This window comes from Rhizophagus irregularis, chromosome 31 (genome assembly GCF_026210795.1).
Source record: "Rhizophagus irregularis chromosome 31, complete sequence".
Lineage (NCBI taxonomy): Eukaryota > Fungi > Glomeromycota > Glomeromycetes > Glomerales > Glomeraceae > Rhizophagus > Rhizophagus irregularis.
Genome location: NC_089459.1, coordinates 1,141,252 through 1,157,188, shown reverse-complemented (window position 1 = coordinate 1,157,188; position 15,937 = coordinate 1,141,252). Strand labels below are relative to the sequence as shown.

The 15,937-nt window shown below is 28.4% G+C and overlaps 3 protein-coding genes across 3 annotated transcripts; all 3 read left to right on the top strand.

Moving 5' to 3' along the window:
- Positions 1–6,007: 6,007 nt before the first annotated feature.
- Positions 6,008–7,511, top strand: OCT59_022355 (uncharacterized protein; the record flags this gene model as incomplete). The annotated part of the gene is made up of 12 exons (XM_066144755.1): positions 6,008–6,026; positions 6,117–6,163; positions 6,253–6,268; positions 6,492–6,527; positions 6,615–6,650; positions 6,723–6,757; positions 6,834–6,862; positions 6,967–6,988; positions 7,070–7,094; positions 7,170–7,202; positions 7,276–7,295; positions 7,485–7,511. The coding sequence occupies 12 exons, from the start codon at positions 6,008–6,010 to the stop codon at positions 7,509–7,511; spliced, it is 345 nt and encodes a 114-aa protein (XP_066006185.1).
- Positions 7,512–11,668: 4,157 nt separating this feature from the next.
- Positions 11,669–12,282, top strand: OCT59_022354 (uncharacterized protein; the record flags this gene model as incomplete). The annotated part of the gene is made up of 2 exons (XM_025328732.2): positions 11,669–11,694; positions 11,778–12,282. The coding sequence occupies 2 exons, from the start codon at positions 11,669–11,671 to the stop codon at positions 12,280–12,282; spliced, it is 531 nt and encodes a 176-aa protein (XP_025165341.2).
- Positions 12,283–15,148: 2,866 nt separating this feature from the next.
- Positions 15,149–15,527, top strand: OCT59_022353 (uncharacterized protein; the record flags this gene model as incomplete). The annotated part of the gene is made up of 3 exons (XM_066144754.1): positions 15,149–15,207; positions 15,295–15,367; positions 15,453–15,527. 3 exons carry the CDS (start codon positions 15,149–15,151, stop codon positions 15,525–15,527), a joined length of 207 nt encoding a protein of 68 aa, XP_066006184.1.
- Between the last annotated feature and the right edge of the window lie 410 nt (positions 15,528–15,937).

Sequence of the window (15,937 nt, the reverse complement as noted above, 5' to 3'; positions counted from 1 at the left end):
TGTAGAATTAAATGAGAGCTATAAAATAAAAAAAAGTTTATTAAAATTGGATTACTAGAAGTCAAGATAATTGCATTATAATAATTATTATAATGTAAATACAATTATCTTGGCTTCTAGTGATTCAATTTAAACAAACTTTTTTTATTTTGTAAAGTTAGATTTGTAGAGCTAAATGAGAGCTATAAATTAAAAAAAAAGTTTATTAAAATTAAATCACTAGAAGTCAAGATAATTGCATTATAGTAATTATATATAAAAATAATTAAATTACTTTAGATATATAAATGTCACGTGATATATATAGACCTGATCTGAAGCCCACCCCTTTCAAATCAGCTGATTTCTGGCACGCCTCTTACGAATCTTGGTTTTACTTTTTCTAAAGATTCCAAAACCTACAAAAAGGAAAGAACGGTTATTAGTAAACTGTTCGTAGTAGTAATAAAAAATAAAAATAAAAAATAAAAAAAAAACCAAGATTCGTACTTACTTACGAATCTTGGTTTTCCATTGTTCTTCAGAAGCCCACTGAACCTAAAAAAAATAAAATAAGAACGGTTATCAGTAACCATTCGTTAATATTATAAAAAAAAAATAAAAATAAAACCAAGATTCGTATTTACGAATTTTGGTTTTTTCCATTCTTCAGAAGACACTGACCTAAAAAAAAAGAAAAAGAATGGTTAGAAACCATTCGTAATAATAAACAAAAATAAAAAAATAAAGATTCATACTGAATCTTTAGTTTTTTCTGTTCCTTAGAAAGACGGAAATCTACCTGAACCTATAAAAAAAATCAAAGGAACAGTTAGTAACTGTTCCATAATATTAAAAAAAAAATTCGTAAGTATATTACTTACAAATCTTAAAGGTTCTCCTTTTTCCATTCTTAAGTCTACCCGAACCTATAAAAAAGAAAAGGACAGTTATTAGTAACTGTTCATTAATAAAATTAAAAAAAAAAAAAAAGTAAAGAATCGTACTAGTACTTACGAATCTTTGAGTTTTCGTTCATCGAAGTCTACCAAACCTAAAAAAATAAGAAAGGAAATGGTTAATAAACCATTTGTAATAAAGGAAAAACAAAAAAAAAATAAATATATATATATAAAGATTCGTACTTACGAATCTTTATCTTTGAGTTTTCGTTCGTCAGAAGCCACCGCACCTAAAAAAACAAAGAAAGGAACGGTTATTAGTAACCGTTTCAAAATGATTAAAAAAACAAAAAAAATTATAAAGTAAAAATTTGTACTTACGAATCTTTATCTTTGGGTTTTTGTTCTTCAGAAGCCCACCAAACCTAAAAAATAAAGAAAGAAACGGTTATTAGTAACTGTTCTAAATGATAAAAAAAAACAAAAAAAAAATTATGAAGATTCGTACTTACAAATCTTTATCTTTGGGTTTTCGTTCGTCAAAAGCCCACTGCACCTAAAAAAATAAAGAAAAGAACGGTTAATAAACCATTCCAAAATGATAAAAAAAATAAAAATATATATATACTGTATATAAAGATTCGTATTTACAAATCTTTATTTTTGAGTTTTCGTTTGTTGGAAGTCCACTACACTTAAAAAAATAAAGAAAAGAACGGTTATTAGTAACTGTTTGTAATAAAGAAAAAACAAAAAAAAATTATGAAGATTTGTACTTACAAATCTTAATCTTTGGGTTTTTGTTCTTCAGAAGCCCACTGAACCTAAAAAATAAAGAAAAGAACGGTTATTAGTAATCGTTCATAATAAAGAAAAAACAAAAAAAAAATTATAAAGATTCGTATTTACAAATCTTTATCTTTGGGTTTTTGTTCGTCAGAAGTCTACCGCACCTAAAAAAATAAAGAAAGGAACGGTTATTAGTAACCGTTCCAAAATGATTAATAAAACAAAAAAAAAATTATAAAGTAAAGATTTGTACTTACGAATCTTTATCTTTGGATTTTCGTTCTTTAGAAGCCCATCCAAACCTAAAAAATAAAGAAAGGAACAGTTATTAGTAACCATTCTAAAATGATAAAAAAAAATTATAAAGATTTGTACTTACGAATCTTTATCTTTAGGTTTTCATTCTTCAAAAGCCCACCCGAATCTAAAAAATAAAGAAAGGAATGATTATTAGTAACCATTCATTAATAAAATTAAAAAAACAAAAAAATTAAAACCAAGATTCGTATATATTTACGAATCTTGGTTTTTTTCGTTCTTCAGAACTTGGAAGACCTACCTGAAATGCTGAACCTATAAAAAATAAAAGAAAAAGAATGGTTAATAACCATTCATAATATTAAAAAAAAAATAAACCAAGTTCTGAACTTACGAAACTTGGTTTTTTCCATTCTTCAGAAGTCACCCGAACGGCCAAACCTAAAAAAAAAGAAAGAAAAAAAATAAAATAAACTCCAAAGTATTCGTACTTACGAATCTTTGGAGTTTCTGTACTTCAGAAACCCACTCAAATGGCCAAATCTAAAAAAAAGAAAAAAAAAACAGTTAGTAACCGTTCATATTAAAAAAAAATAAAATAAACTTCAAAGAATTTGTACTTACAAATCTTTGGAGTTTCTGTACTTTGAAAGTCTACCCAAAAGCTGAACCTATAAAAAAAAAGTAAAAAAGTGAAAGGGGAAGGGGGAAGGGGAAGGAAGGGAAAGGAGAATAAAGGAAGGAAAAGGGGAAGAAGAAGAAACAGGGAAGGAAAATGAAGGAAAGGAAAGGGAAGGGGAAGAAAAAAATTAAAAAAAGTTTAAAAAAGGATGTATAAGATGATTCTTTTTTAAACTTTTAATATGCGTAATGCATAACACGTAACATTTGATTAAATAATTCAATAAATTGACTATAAATCATATATGTCAAAATTTGGCCGATTTTTAATAATTTCTGAAATTTAGCTGAAATGTGTAACAGATCAGCCAATTTGTCACATGACCGAAAGTTTTTATTTCGACCAGTGATGCTTCTTTGTTCGATACGCTAAAAGTACTGCATCGATTAATTGATCTCATTCCTTATTATTATCTTGAACTAATTTTGCAATACATTCACCAATTGTTCGATTAAATTTTTCAACCATTCCATTTGTTTAAGGCTTATAAGCTGATGTAAGACAATATTTAGTTTGATAATTTTCGCATAATTCATCAATTAATTTATTTATAAATGATGTTCCTCTATCTGATAGAATTTCTTGTAGAACTCCATGTCTACAAATAATTTCTTCATAAATAAATTTAGCTACTGTTTCTGCTTTAATATTGGGTATTACTCTTTCTTTCAGCCATTTTGTAAAATAATCCATGGCGATGATAATATATCTATTTTCACTACTAGTGATCGGTAATGGTCCTTTAATGTCAATTTCTATCCTATGAAATAGTCCCTTAACCAATATTGGTATCAGTTCTTCTCGCCGATTAATAGGTCTTCTTCTTTGACAAATATCACAAGTTCTTATATATTCTTTTACATTTTCTCCTAATTGTGGCCAATAATATTGATCTTTGATTTTCCAATTATAGCGTCTATTCCTAAATGAGCACCGCTCATATTTGTATGAAAGTGATATAAAATGGGTTCTACTTGTTCACGTAGAATTACTTTTCTTATACCATCCTTTGTTTTCCTAAATAAAATATTATTTTGATAAATATATTGGATTGAGTTTTTCTGAATTTGGGTTTTCCGTTTATCAGTTATGCTGTCCATAAAAGTAAGAGTTGTTAAAAATAATATTAATTCATTGTATAGTTGTTCATTCATGATTGTTATGTGAGATTGAAGGATTGGTGTGATTATTAGTTGAGGTTGAGTCAAGATAAAAGAATGCATCAGCATTCGCATGTTTAGTTTCTTTTCGATATACAATGTCATATTTATATTCTGATAAAGCAATCTTTCATCTTTCTAATCTTTTATTATTATTTTCCGTTGTTGAATTTAGTAACCACTTGAGTGCTGCATGGTCAGTGATGATGATGAATTTACTTCCATAAAGATAATGTCACAAAATCATTTATTTTATCAATAAGACCTTTCGGCAATAATTCGGCAAATCGATCACATAATTCGTCACACATTCGGTTAATTACAAAAATTGGAAAAATTTGGTATAAATCAACTGGTTGATTTTTGGTTGATTTTTGGTTGAGTTGTAACATAAAAAAAAACCATAAATCGACCAGCCTTAATACAAATTGGCCTATATTCGATGATCTATGATTGAATTATGTTACTAATTAAATGTTACATGTTACAGATGGTGATCAAAAGTATGCGGACATTTTTTAAAATAAAAATTTCATATAAAATAATATAATAAAAATAAAATTTATTAAGTAAATATATTAATCTGATTGTCCTTTATTAATTTTATGTAAAAAAAATTATATATTAATAATTAATACTATATCCATTTGCAGCAATAACTGCCTCAATTCTCTGTGGCATGCTATCAATTAATTTTTTATAATATTCTGGAGGAATATCATCCCACGCATCTTTAACATATTTCTCAAGTACTTTGATATTAGATGGTGGTGGGTCGACGTCGATGCACCATTGCTTTCATTTCTGCCCACATGTTCTCTATGGGGTTCAAATCGGGGCTTTGCTGCTGGCCATTGAAGCTCCACAATTTTGGCATCTTCACGGGTGGCCTTAGCGACTTTTGAACGATGTGGTGGAGCATTGTCTTCTTGAAAAATTCCATTACCCTGTGGAAAATGCTCATCCAAAGTAGGTACAACATAGTTTTGAATAATTTTAGCATGAGTTTGACCTGTAACTGAGCCTTTTAACGGAACAATTGGTCCAAGCCCGCCATGGAGAAACAACCCCCAAAACATTCTGCTAGGACTGTGTTTAACGGTAACTGCAATACAATCAGGATTCAATTCTTCTCCTGGTTCACGCCAAACCCTTCCCCTGACGACCTTTCTGAAATTGTGTAAAAGTGCTTTCATCTGAAAAAAGCACTCTTCTCCATTTTCTTGTTGTCCAATCTCGTGTGCAAGAATGCCCATTCAAGACGAGCCTGACGATGTGCTTCTGTCATTGCAGGTTTATGACGGGGAATACAGGCACTAAGTCCAACCTTTTTGAGGTTTCGGCGTATGGTACACACAGAAATAGGTTGCTTTTTACGAGCTGTCCAAACAGTTGCAAGCTTTTTTGAACAAAGTCGACGATTTTCACCATTTTCTTTAACAAAAGCTTTGAGTTCTTGTCGTGCTGGTGAGTCAAAGAGTGGAGGGCGACCTGATTTTTTTTTTTGGTGTGAAAGAGCCAGTTTCACGAAAATGTTTAAGTACATCATAAACAGCAGTTTTACTACACCCCAAGTGTTCTGCAATTAAACGGCCCGATTGTCCACAATTATAACCATAAATAATCGCATATCGGGTTTTTGGGGTGAGCTTAGAACATATTTGGTGAATGTTTACTAAAAAAAAAACATTGGGGAGGTTTTTATTATGATATAAGGCGTTAAATGACGTATTGTTTATATTACGTCATCACGTGATGATCGGCATAATTTTGGCAAATTAAAATGTCCGTATACTTTTGATCACCATCTGTACATGATACACGTATAAAAAAGAATTTCTAATGCATCCTTTTTTAAACTTTTTTAATTTCTTTCTTTCCCTCTCCTTTTCCTTCTTCCTTTTTCTCTTCTTCTACTTTCCCTTCCTTCGTTCTCATTTCCCTTCCTTTCCTTCCTTCCCTTTTCCCTTCCTTTTACCTTCCCCTTTCCTCTTTCACTTTTTTTCATCCCTTTTTTTTAATAAAATATAAACAGTTAATACTAACCGTTCTTTTTTACTTTTTTTTTTTAGTTTCAGTACTCGGGTGGACTTCTGAAGTACAAAAATCCAAAGATTCGTAAGTATGAATTCTTTGGATTTTTTTTTGTTTTTTTTTAATAAAATATGAACAGTTATACTAATAACCGTTCTTTTTTACTTTTTTTTTAGGTTTGGCTCTCGGGTGACTTCTGAAGAATGGAAAAAACTAAGTTTTGTAAGTTTAAAACTTGGTTATCTTTTTTTTTGTTTATTTTTTAATATTATGAACAGTTATTAACCGTTCTTTTTCTTTTATTTTTTATAGGTTCAGTGGGCTTTCGAGTTTTGAAGAACAACGAAAAATCAAGATTCGTAAGTAACTATAAATCTTGATTTTTTATTTTTTATTTTAATATTGTAAACAGTTTCTAACCGTTCTTTTTCTATTTTTTTTTTTTTAGGTCTCAGGTGTCTCAGGTGGGATTCCAAAAAACAGAATACTCAAAGATTCGTAGGTACGAATTTTTATACTTTTTTTAAACAAATTTTTTTTTTAATTGTATCTTTCTTCTATTTTGTAGGTTTTTTTCAGTTCTTGGGCATTGGATATATAGGTAGGTTTCAAAGTTAAAACTTCGAAACTTTTTTTAAAAAAATAATTTTTTTTAATGTTTTTAATTTTTTATCTTCAATTTTGTAGGTTTTGGCTTTTGTTTCTTAGGCTTTGAATATACAGGTGAGTTTTGAAGTTAAAACTTCGAAACCTTTTTAAAAAAAAATAATTTTTTTTAATGTTTATAATTTTTTATCTTCAATTTTGTAGGTTTCGGCTTTCGTTTATTGGATGTTGGATATATGGGTGAGTTTTGAAATAAAACTTCAAAACTTTTTTTTAAAAAAATATTTTAATTTTTTTTCTTCTATTTTGTAGGTTTGGCCTTTGGTTTTTGGATGTTGAATATACAGGTGAATTTTGGAGTAAAATCTTCGAAACTTTTTAAAAGAAATATTTTTTTAACTGTTTCTTTTTTCTATTTTATAGATTTCGGTTCATGGATTTTGGATATATGGGTGAGTTTTGAAGTGAAAACTTCGAAGCTTTTTTTTAAAAAAAAATATTTTTTTTTTAAATTTATTTTAAATTTATTTTTCTATTTTGTAGATTCGACTTTCAGTTTTTGGGCTTTGGATATATGGGTAAGTTTCGAAGTAAACTTTGAAACTTTAAAAAAAAAACATTTTTTTAATTATTTCTTTTTTCTATTTTGTAAATTTCAGCTTTCAGTTATTGGGCTTTGGATAGGTGAGTTTTGAAATTTCACTTTCTTTTCAAAACTTTTTTAATAAAAAACTAATCATTTCTTTCCTTTTTTTGTAGGTTTTCACTTTGAACTTATATTGAACAGATTGGGTAAGTTTTATATTTCAAAATTATTTTTTTTTTGAAGAAACTTTAACTAATCATTTCTTCTTTTTTTTTGTAGGTTTTCACTTCGAATTTTTGGTTAGATAAGTTTCAAAATATAAATTTTTTTATTAAAGAATCGGTTTACTAACTGTTTCTTTATGTTTTTTTTGTAAATTTTCTTTCGGACTTCTATTGAATAGGTAGGTTTTGAATCTTCAAAACTTTGACTTTTTTTTATTGAAATAATAACGGTTTACTAACCGTTTTTTATTTTTTTTTTGTAAGTTTCTCTTTCAGACTTTCGTCAGATAGAGTAAGTCGTAGATAATTTTGAGATGTGAACAATGGTTGATGGTGGTTGATGATAGTTGACAATGAATGGTGAATAGTGAATGGTGAATGGTGGATGGTGGATGGTAGATGGTAGGTGTAAATAGACAGATACTGTAGATATTAGATATTTAATATGATAATTTTTAATGTGTAATTTTAATAAAGCGAAATAATAAAATATAATCATTAACAATTAGACAAAATTAGACTTAATTTCGTCCAACATTCAGCAATTTGAAATTTGGACGAATGTCTAGTAAAAGGTTGACGAATAGTTTATTTCCAATTTTTAATAAATTTTTGCTGATTTGTGATTGCCAAATGGCAGGCGAACTGTGCAAATCATCCATAATAATTTTGACAATTTTTTTTGGCAATGATTGGCCAAATTTAGACCAACTTTCGTCCAATATTCATCAATTTGAAATTTAGACAAAATGGACTATTCTGACCAGTGATCGCAAGGCATTCCAGTTCTGTGATGGTATAATTCTTTTCCGCAGGTATTAAAGTTCGACTAATATGCTCTTGATCATCAGTTTTCTGTGCAAGTATTACACCTAGTCCTATAATTGAAGCGTCAGTATATAAAAAGAAAGGTTTTAAGAAATCTGGATATTGTACAATAGGTGCTGTCATTAATTTATCTCTTAAATTCTCAAATGCTTTCTGTTGTAAATTTGTCCATTCATAGAGTGCATCTTTTTTTAATAACTTGTACATTAGATCAGCAACTTTAGCAAAATCTTTGATGAAGCATCAATAATAAGAGAATAATCCTAGGACTCCGCACAATTCTCTAATATTTTGAGGCTCTGGGTAATTAACCATTTTATTGACTTTTTCTGGATCAGATTTAACACCTTCTTTTCCTACAACATGTTCTAAAAATTGAAGTTCAGCTGCTGCAAAATGTCATTTCTCTGCTTTTGATCTTAGATTTGCCTTACGAATTCTATTCAGAACTTCTTCTAAATGTTAAATATGATCTTTAAAAGTTTTTGAATATATAATGACATCATCAAGGTAAACTAAAACAAACTTTTCTTTTATCCCATGTAAAACTTTATCCATAGTTCGCTGAAATGTCACAGGTGCATTACAAAGTCCAAAAGGCATAACCTTGAATTCGTATATTTCAAATTTTGTGATAAAGGCTGTTTTTTTCTGGTCTTCTGCCCTTACTTTTATTTGCCAATACCCTGATGCTAAATCTAAAGTGGTGAACCATTGTGCATCACAGGTAATTATTTTTTTTCGTAATATCGTTAAGAGGTTTATAATTAACGCAAAACCTAAGTTTTCTATTCTTCTTTTTCGCTACTACTACTGGAAATGACCAGGGGCTAGTTGAAGGTTTTATTAACCCTTGTTCTAACATGTCATTAATTTCACTCTCAATAAATTCATTTTCCTTTGGTGCTGTCCTATAAGCTTGCTTTTTGATAGGTGGCACTTCTTCAGTGATAATAATATGTTCCCTTCTGGAATTTGTTTTAACTCTTGCAATGATTTAGTGAATAAGTCTTTATTTTTATCCAATAATTGATAAAGCAATTGATATTGACTTTCCTCTAATTTTCCAATTGGTACAACTTTTTCTGGTCTAGTTAAATATTAAATACATTTGGATTTTCTGATTCTTGCATCATGTGATAAATATTCCAATCTTCTTGAACTATTTGACAATTATCACAAATTCTTGATCTCCTAAGGTTTTACATAGGCATTTTCCTGGCTCTTTACTATTAATTACGCCAGTATTATTGTGACTTTGTTGCTTAATATATTCCAAATACCCTGGATGATATTCCTGATCATTGATTTGAAAAGTACTTTCGATTATTTCTGTCTTATAAAATAGAACTGCTATGATGTCTTCTAACTCATTTTCTAATTTTAGTTCATCTACTGGCATGGGTCAATAATTGTATATTTTGCTGGGTCCAATTTTTGTGAATAGTATGTGACAGGAATTTGTTATTGAATTCCCTCATATTTAATGGTAATAGCATTCTGTTCATAATCGATGTTTGTATTAACCTTTTTTAACCATTCATTACCAAGCAGAACATTATATTTAGCTGAGTTTGTGACTATCATATTAATATAGACTTTAATATTTCTCATTTGTACTGGAACTTGCTGAACCATTCCTAGTGGTGATAATTTTTATCCTGTTACATCAATGATTTTAATATTTGTAGGTAATTCAATTCCTTTATTGACTTTGTCTAGGAATCTTTTAGAAATAATACAACCTACAGCTCCTGAATCTATTAAAACATTAACAGGTTGTCCATATACAATCACTTCTCCATATAAGGCTTCTTTAGCTCTTTCTTTTTGATTAAGATATGCTGGTTCTTCTCTAATTAATTGGTTAAGAATATTAGTACAATAATTAACTAGTGTTGGGATTAATTCATTATATTTCTCCATAAATTGTAATTGTTTGAAAGAAGTAATTGTCCAAGCTCCTTGTTTTTCAGGTTCAGTTCGCTGTAACTCTTGATAATCAGGTACTTTAGTTAAATATACATCACAATTAAAAGCTGGATCGTTGAATAAAATATGCATTCATCTTTCTTAATATCTAGTGCTGTTTCTTCCTTTGTTTCTTTAAGCACAGCTTGAAGAGAAGTTTCACGATTTTCTACTTTTCCTCCTTCTACTTGCCATAAATTATACATTGTTTTGTTTTTTTGTAGTTGTTTTGATAAATAAATTCTAAAATTATTATATAAGATGTTAAGAACATATATAGGTCTTTTTAACAGTTGAATTGGCTTTTCAATAGGTCTGATTTCTTCTAATAGGTCCTTCCAATTCACTCTTTTTGCACTATTTTTATTAGAGGACTTTCTGAAATTCGCACTCTCCCCCTCTAGAGATGCATTTAGTAGTTTAAACGACTGTTACTTTGGAAACCATTATTAGTTCCATTATTATTACTTTTATTATTGTTTGATGATGGTGACCTGCAGTTCTTAAAAATATGTCCTTTCCTACCACAATTGTAACAATCAACATTTCTTAAATCTCTTCCATTATTATTACGGTTATTATTATTTTGCTGGTTATTTCTTTGACGACAGTTTTTCACGATATGTCTAGTTCTTCTACAGACATAACATCTTGAATTATTTTTGTTTTGATTATTATTGTTGTTATTATTTGGAGTAGGGTTGGTTGGTTTAGTTTCTGTGTACATTTGGCTTAATGCTGCAGTAATTCCTTCACTGATTTTTCGTTCAACTATCTTTTTTACACTTTCTGGTTAGGAATAACTCATTGAATAGGCAGGTTAATACATGGCTAAGTTAGTTCGAACAGAAATCATTCCTCCATTCATATTTTGTAAATATCCTGGCATCATTGATAGACTGATAAATTCATTCCCATTGAAAAAGCAGTTTCTAATGCCTGTGTTTTTTCCATTGCTTCTTCTACTATTTGAGGCATAGCAGATTGTACAGGTACAACAAATTCAGGTCTTAAACCTTTGATAAATTCATGAATTTTATCCAATTCCATTCATTTATCAGTGAAATTTACTCTTTTCCATAATTCTGTAATTGCTGCGATATATTCTTAAATTGTTTCACCTTGTTTTTGTTTCCTATTTCGCAGTTGATGTTTCCATTGACTGATTCTGAAGGGATTACAGAAATGATCCTTAAATAAGTGTGTAAATAATTGTCAGGATTATTGTTATTCTCACAAAAAGTAATATTTTGACGATTATACCAGGCTAGTACTGAGATCCCCTGATTTTCTCTTTCATCAACATATGGGCGGATTTGAATCATTAATATAATTTCCTTTATTAGTCTTTTTGCTCACACCAAAACTGATCCGCATACACGAATTTCATATCAGGTGAAATGTCAGGTGAATAGATGATCAATCAAAAAAATTATCATTATCTTGGCCAGTTGCAAATCGAAATAATTAATAAAAAAAAACGCGCTTTTCTCATCCCACCACTACGATTTCTCATCCGACTGAACTAGGTGTATATATCGACCAATTTTTCTTCTGAAGCTGCAAAATTGCATTATTTTTATTTTTTTTTATTTTTTTTTATTTTTAGTTATTTTTTTCTCATATTTTTATTTTCTCTCAGGTTTTTAATGACAGGATCCCAAGCCTCGGTTAGGTTCTATTGTTCAATCTGTAAAAGCGTACTAAGGGATTTAAAAGTAAGTCAGGATTGCAACGACATGAAACATTAAAACATAGTTCATATAATAATCTCCCGCCTCATATACAACCTGTTCCAGATTCGGAACTTACACATTTAAAAAAAGCAATAATTAAAGAACTACAAAAGCGACTCAAGAATCATCATAATGCAATAGGAGAACAATCTTTTTCAATACATTGTAGTGAGGATGCTTTCATTGGCATTTTCAGGTCACATATAACTCGTTACTCTTCGTGTAGATCTTATTATTTTTGCAGTTTCAAGGGAGAAAATGCATTTGATGAAATTGGAGAAATACTAAATGATAAGAACTGGGGGGAACGTAATTATGGACAAGGACAATTAAGTTTTGTTCGTCTACATGTACCTGAAATTGATAATTCAAATATTAGTAACAAGAGGAAAACTAAAGCAAAGTTATCAGAAAATGGCGAGATGACTATCACATGGAAGATAATGGGTGGTGTAGACAAGGAAAATCATAAATTTGAAGCGGGTACTGCTCAATTTCGTTTTTTTTTGGATCAATGTCAGATTTAAAATATCTTAAATATGGGAATGTGAAAATAATAGAACTAAATTTTGCAAGATTTCCTTGTGAATTTTTTTTTTAGATATGTTTGGGGACGCATGGCGAAATTTAAATAATAAAACAATCAAAAAATCAGACTAAATTTACTAAAATGATAGAACTCTTTAATTGAACAAATTTTTATTACTTACTGCCTTTTTAAAAAGAAATTAAGATAATAATAATTTAATTATCTAGGAAGCTTTGCGTAAAGTAATTACAAATTTATTAATAAATTTAATAAATAAATAAACGTCTAATTTTAGTTAAATAACTAATTAAAAAAAAATAATCTAAATTTCATTTAGTATTTTCTAAATTTTCTTACATTAAAAATTTATCATTGTAAAATTTACCAATATAAACATATTGCACCCATCACTTCTTTTCGTCCTCTTCATCTTCCATCTCTCCCATCATTTCTTTTTATCTCCCATCACTCCTCATCGTCTCCCATCACTTCTTTTCGTCTCTCATCACTTCTTTTCGTCTCTCATTACTTCTTTTCATCTCTCATCACTCCTTTTCGTCTCCCATAGTCCCATCACTACTTTTCATCTCTCATATAAATTTTTCATTAATAAACGGAATTATTATTACCGTTACTGCATTAATTTAATATTATTTATAAATCATATATATATAATATTTCATTTTAACGCTCATTAACCCATTTTAACCTTCCAATCTGAGTAGTCTTTCTATTTAAAACTATTAATACCTTTTCTTGAGCTCTGATTTTTGCCTTTTAATATTTAAGAACAATGATCTCTTGTTATTCATGCTCACTGATCCTGCATTTCACTTTTGAATTTCTGCTTCAGTTGGTAATGCAATCCTAGAATATAGGATAATTTCAAAAAACAATATATTCCAAAAAAAATTCAAAATAAAATTTCTCTATTCACGTTTATTACCAAAGTTTGGTCATATAATAATGTTTTGATATTAAACAATATTCTTTTCACTCGCCCACATTAAAAATTTTATCTTATATTCTAATTCTCTCACATTAAAACCTTTATTTCTCGTAAATCCTTAATAATTATAAATTGATTTTGGAATTAATAAAACCTGATTTGTAGATTTGATAATAGAATAATATCCTTACATTATTATTTAAATTATAATTTTTACTCATTATTTTCTACTTTTTACATTATAATTTTCATTTTTCTACACATCCACTTAATCGTAAATAATAACAATTAATAATCGCTTTACAAAAATTGAAAGTTATTGGAATTTGGAAGATAATTTAAAGTTTGTTGATATTTATTTAATATTTAACTCTATATGAAAAAATATATACGGTATTTAATAAACTTTGTAAATTTTTTCTATGCTGTCACAAGTTTCTCCTTTCCATCTTTAAAAGTGAAAAAAATCAAATAAACAATAATAAGAATGTGTTTTTTTTAATTGTGTATAGCATTATGTTTATACAAAAATTTATTTAATGAAAAAATAATTTTTTTAATCGTGTATACCACTAATGTTTATACAAAAAAATTATTTAATAAAAAAATAAATTTAAATTTACCATTTTTTTTTATTTATCTGATTTTTTTTTTGTGTAGCATACTAGCAATTCTTTGTAAACAAAAAATATCGTCTAAAAATAAAATTTTCCAAAAATAGTAAGTCTCGTGTTATTTTTGCACTGTTTATTTATAATACTACGTAATATAGTAGGTACCTTGCCATGTACCTGCCATAAACAATAAAACTTAAATTACGAGTTGATACTTATACCGTGAACAGAATTTTAACAAAGCAAATAAATTTCACTAAAATGAAGGAAGAAAGTAATTATCCTAAGAGTCCTTTTATTAAACTTTTTGATGAAAAAAAAAGCTTTAATTACAAAATTATAAAAGAAGGGACATATCCTCCTGCTGAACAACTTTGTTATACTCGAAACCCAAAACATTCCATTCCACACGGGTACAGCATAGCGGACATCCCTATTTTATTGTCCGGAGCGTAGCGAAGGACTATTTATTGTACGGAACTAGATAAATTTGTAGTACCGGTTTAACCCATGTAATTTTTCCTTCCTTCCACCTACGTCATTACCACAATTTCCTTTTTGAAACATAATGCCCCTGCTTATTTCCCTTTATACTTTTTATTTTTAGTAACATTGTATGCAATGTCCTTGATTACTTGATAAAGCAAAATGTATCATGTTCATTATATAAAAAAAAAAAGACCCCGTATTTGAAAAAATTTTGTCGCGTCGCGTTACTCCGCGTATCACATCTGATAAGATCAATAATCAAACAAATAAGTCACATGAAAAAAAAAAGTACTTTCCTATTTCCTTCGTCTTACCCTTCCCCTTACTTCTCTCACTTTTTCTGGTGTTTAGTTTCCTTGAGCGTAATATTTCAGGTTTTCATTTTTTTTTTCTTTAATTTTTTTATCTTGATTTAACCGGTTTTTAACATTTTTTTCTTTTTTAGGCATTGTTTCTTGCCCTTTGCCTTGATACATAAACTTAAGGTATTTTAACATCTGCAAATGTATTTTTTCGAATTTATTTATTCTAACAAAGCATTGTTAACATTCAATTTTTCTCTTTTTTTAGATGGTTGATGTTTAAAACAAAATACTGAAAGTTACCAGCAGCGCCAAGAAAAAATGGTTTTTTATGAATAAATTTTGGTGTAAACTTGGCCCTTTCAGACTTTTTTTTTTATTTTTCTTTTAATGAAATGTTACTAATAGTTCTTTTCTTTTTTTCTTTTGTAGGTGATTCTTTGAGTCTCTTGGGACATATATTTTGGTAAGTGAAGTATTCTTTTTACTTAAATCAATTCTTTTAGCGAAATGTTTGCTAATATTTCATCTTCCACTTTTTTAGAGTCATCTGGACGCGTTAGATTTAGGTAAGATATTTTTTTTACTTTGTTATTTGTTTTAACAAAATAACGAAACTTTTACTAGTAACATTTTGTTTTATTACTTTTTTTTAGACAGTTTCTTCAAATATCTATGGACATGAATTTCGGTAAGGTTGGAAATCCGGTTCTCCATAAATGCATTACGGTATGTGTTTAAATATTTTTTCTTTGTCTTTTTTTTTATTTTTAACAAAATGTAACGTCTGCTAATATTTTGTTTGTTTCTTTAGTTGCAGATTTTAGGCAGCTTTTGGGTGACGAAACGACTTATTGCTCTGGACTTACAACGGTTCCCGTTTCCCTAGTCACAATACTGACTGATCATTTGTCGATCATTTGCCGATCATTTATTCAATTATCACATAATATAAATACCGTTGCTAAAAAAATCTACATAATAATTAATATGTTCAAATTTCACAAATAACTTAAATTTAGTTTTAATTTATTGTGTATTAAATTTCATTAGATTTTATTATTATTTGGCATATATTTATTCATTTTACGAAATTATTCACTAATTATGTTACTAATAAAAAACCTGCATTATGAATCAGATCACTGCATTATTTTTTTTATATATTCTACATAATATAAAGAATATTTGTGCAAATTCTTAAGTTTCGCACTCACATATTCATCTTCGCACTTCAATTTTTGTCTGATGATCGGCAATAATTAGTGAATTACCATATACAAATAATATTTTTATGAT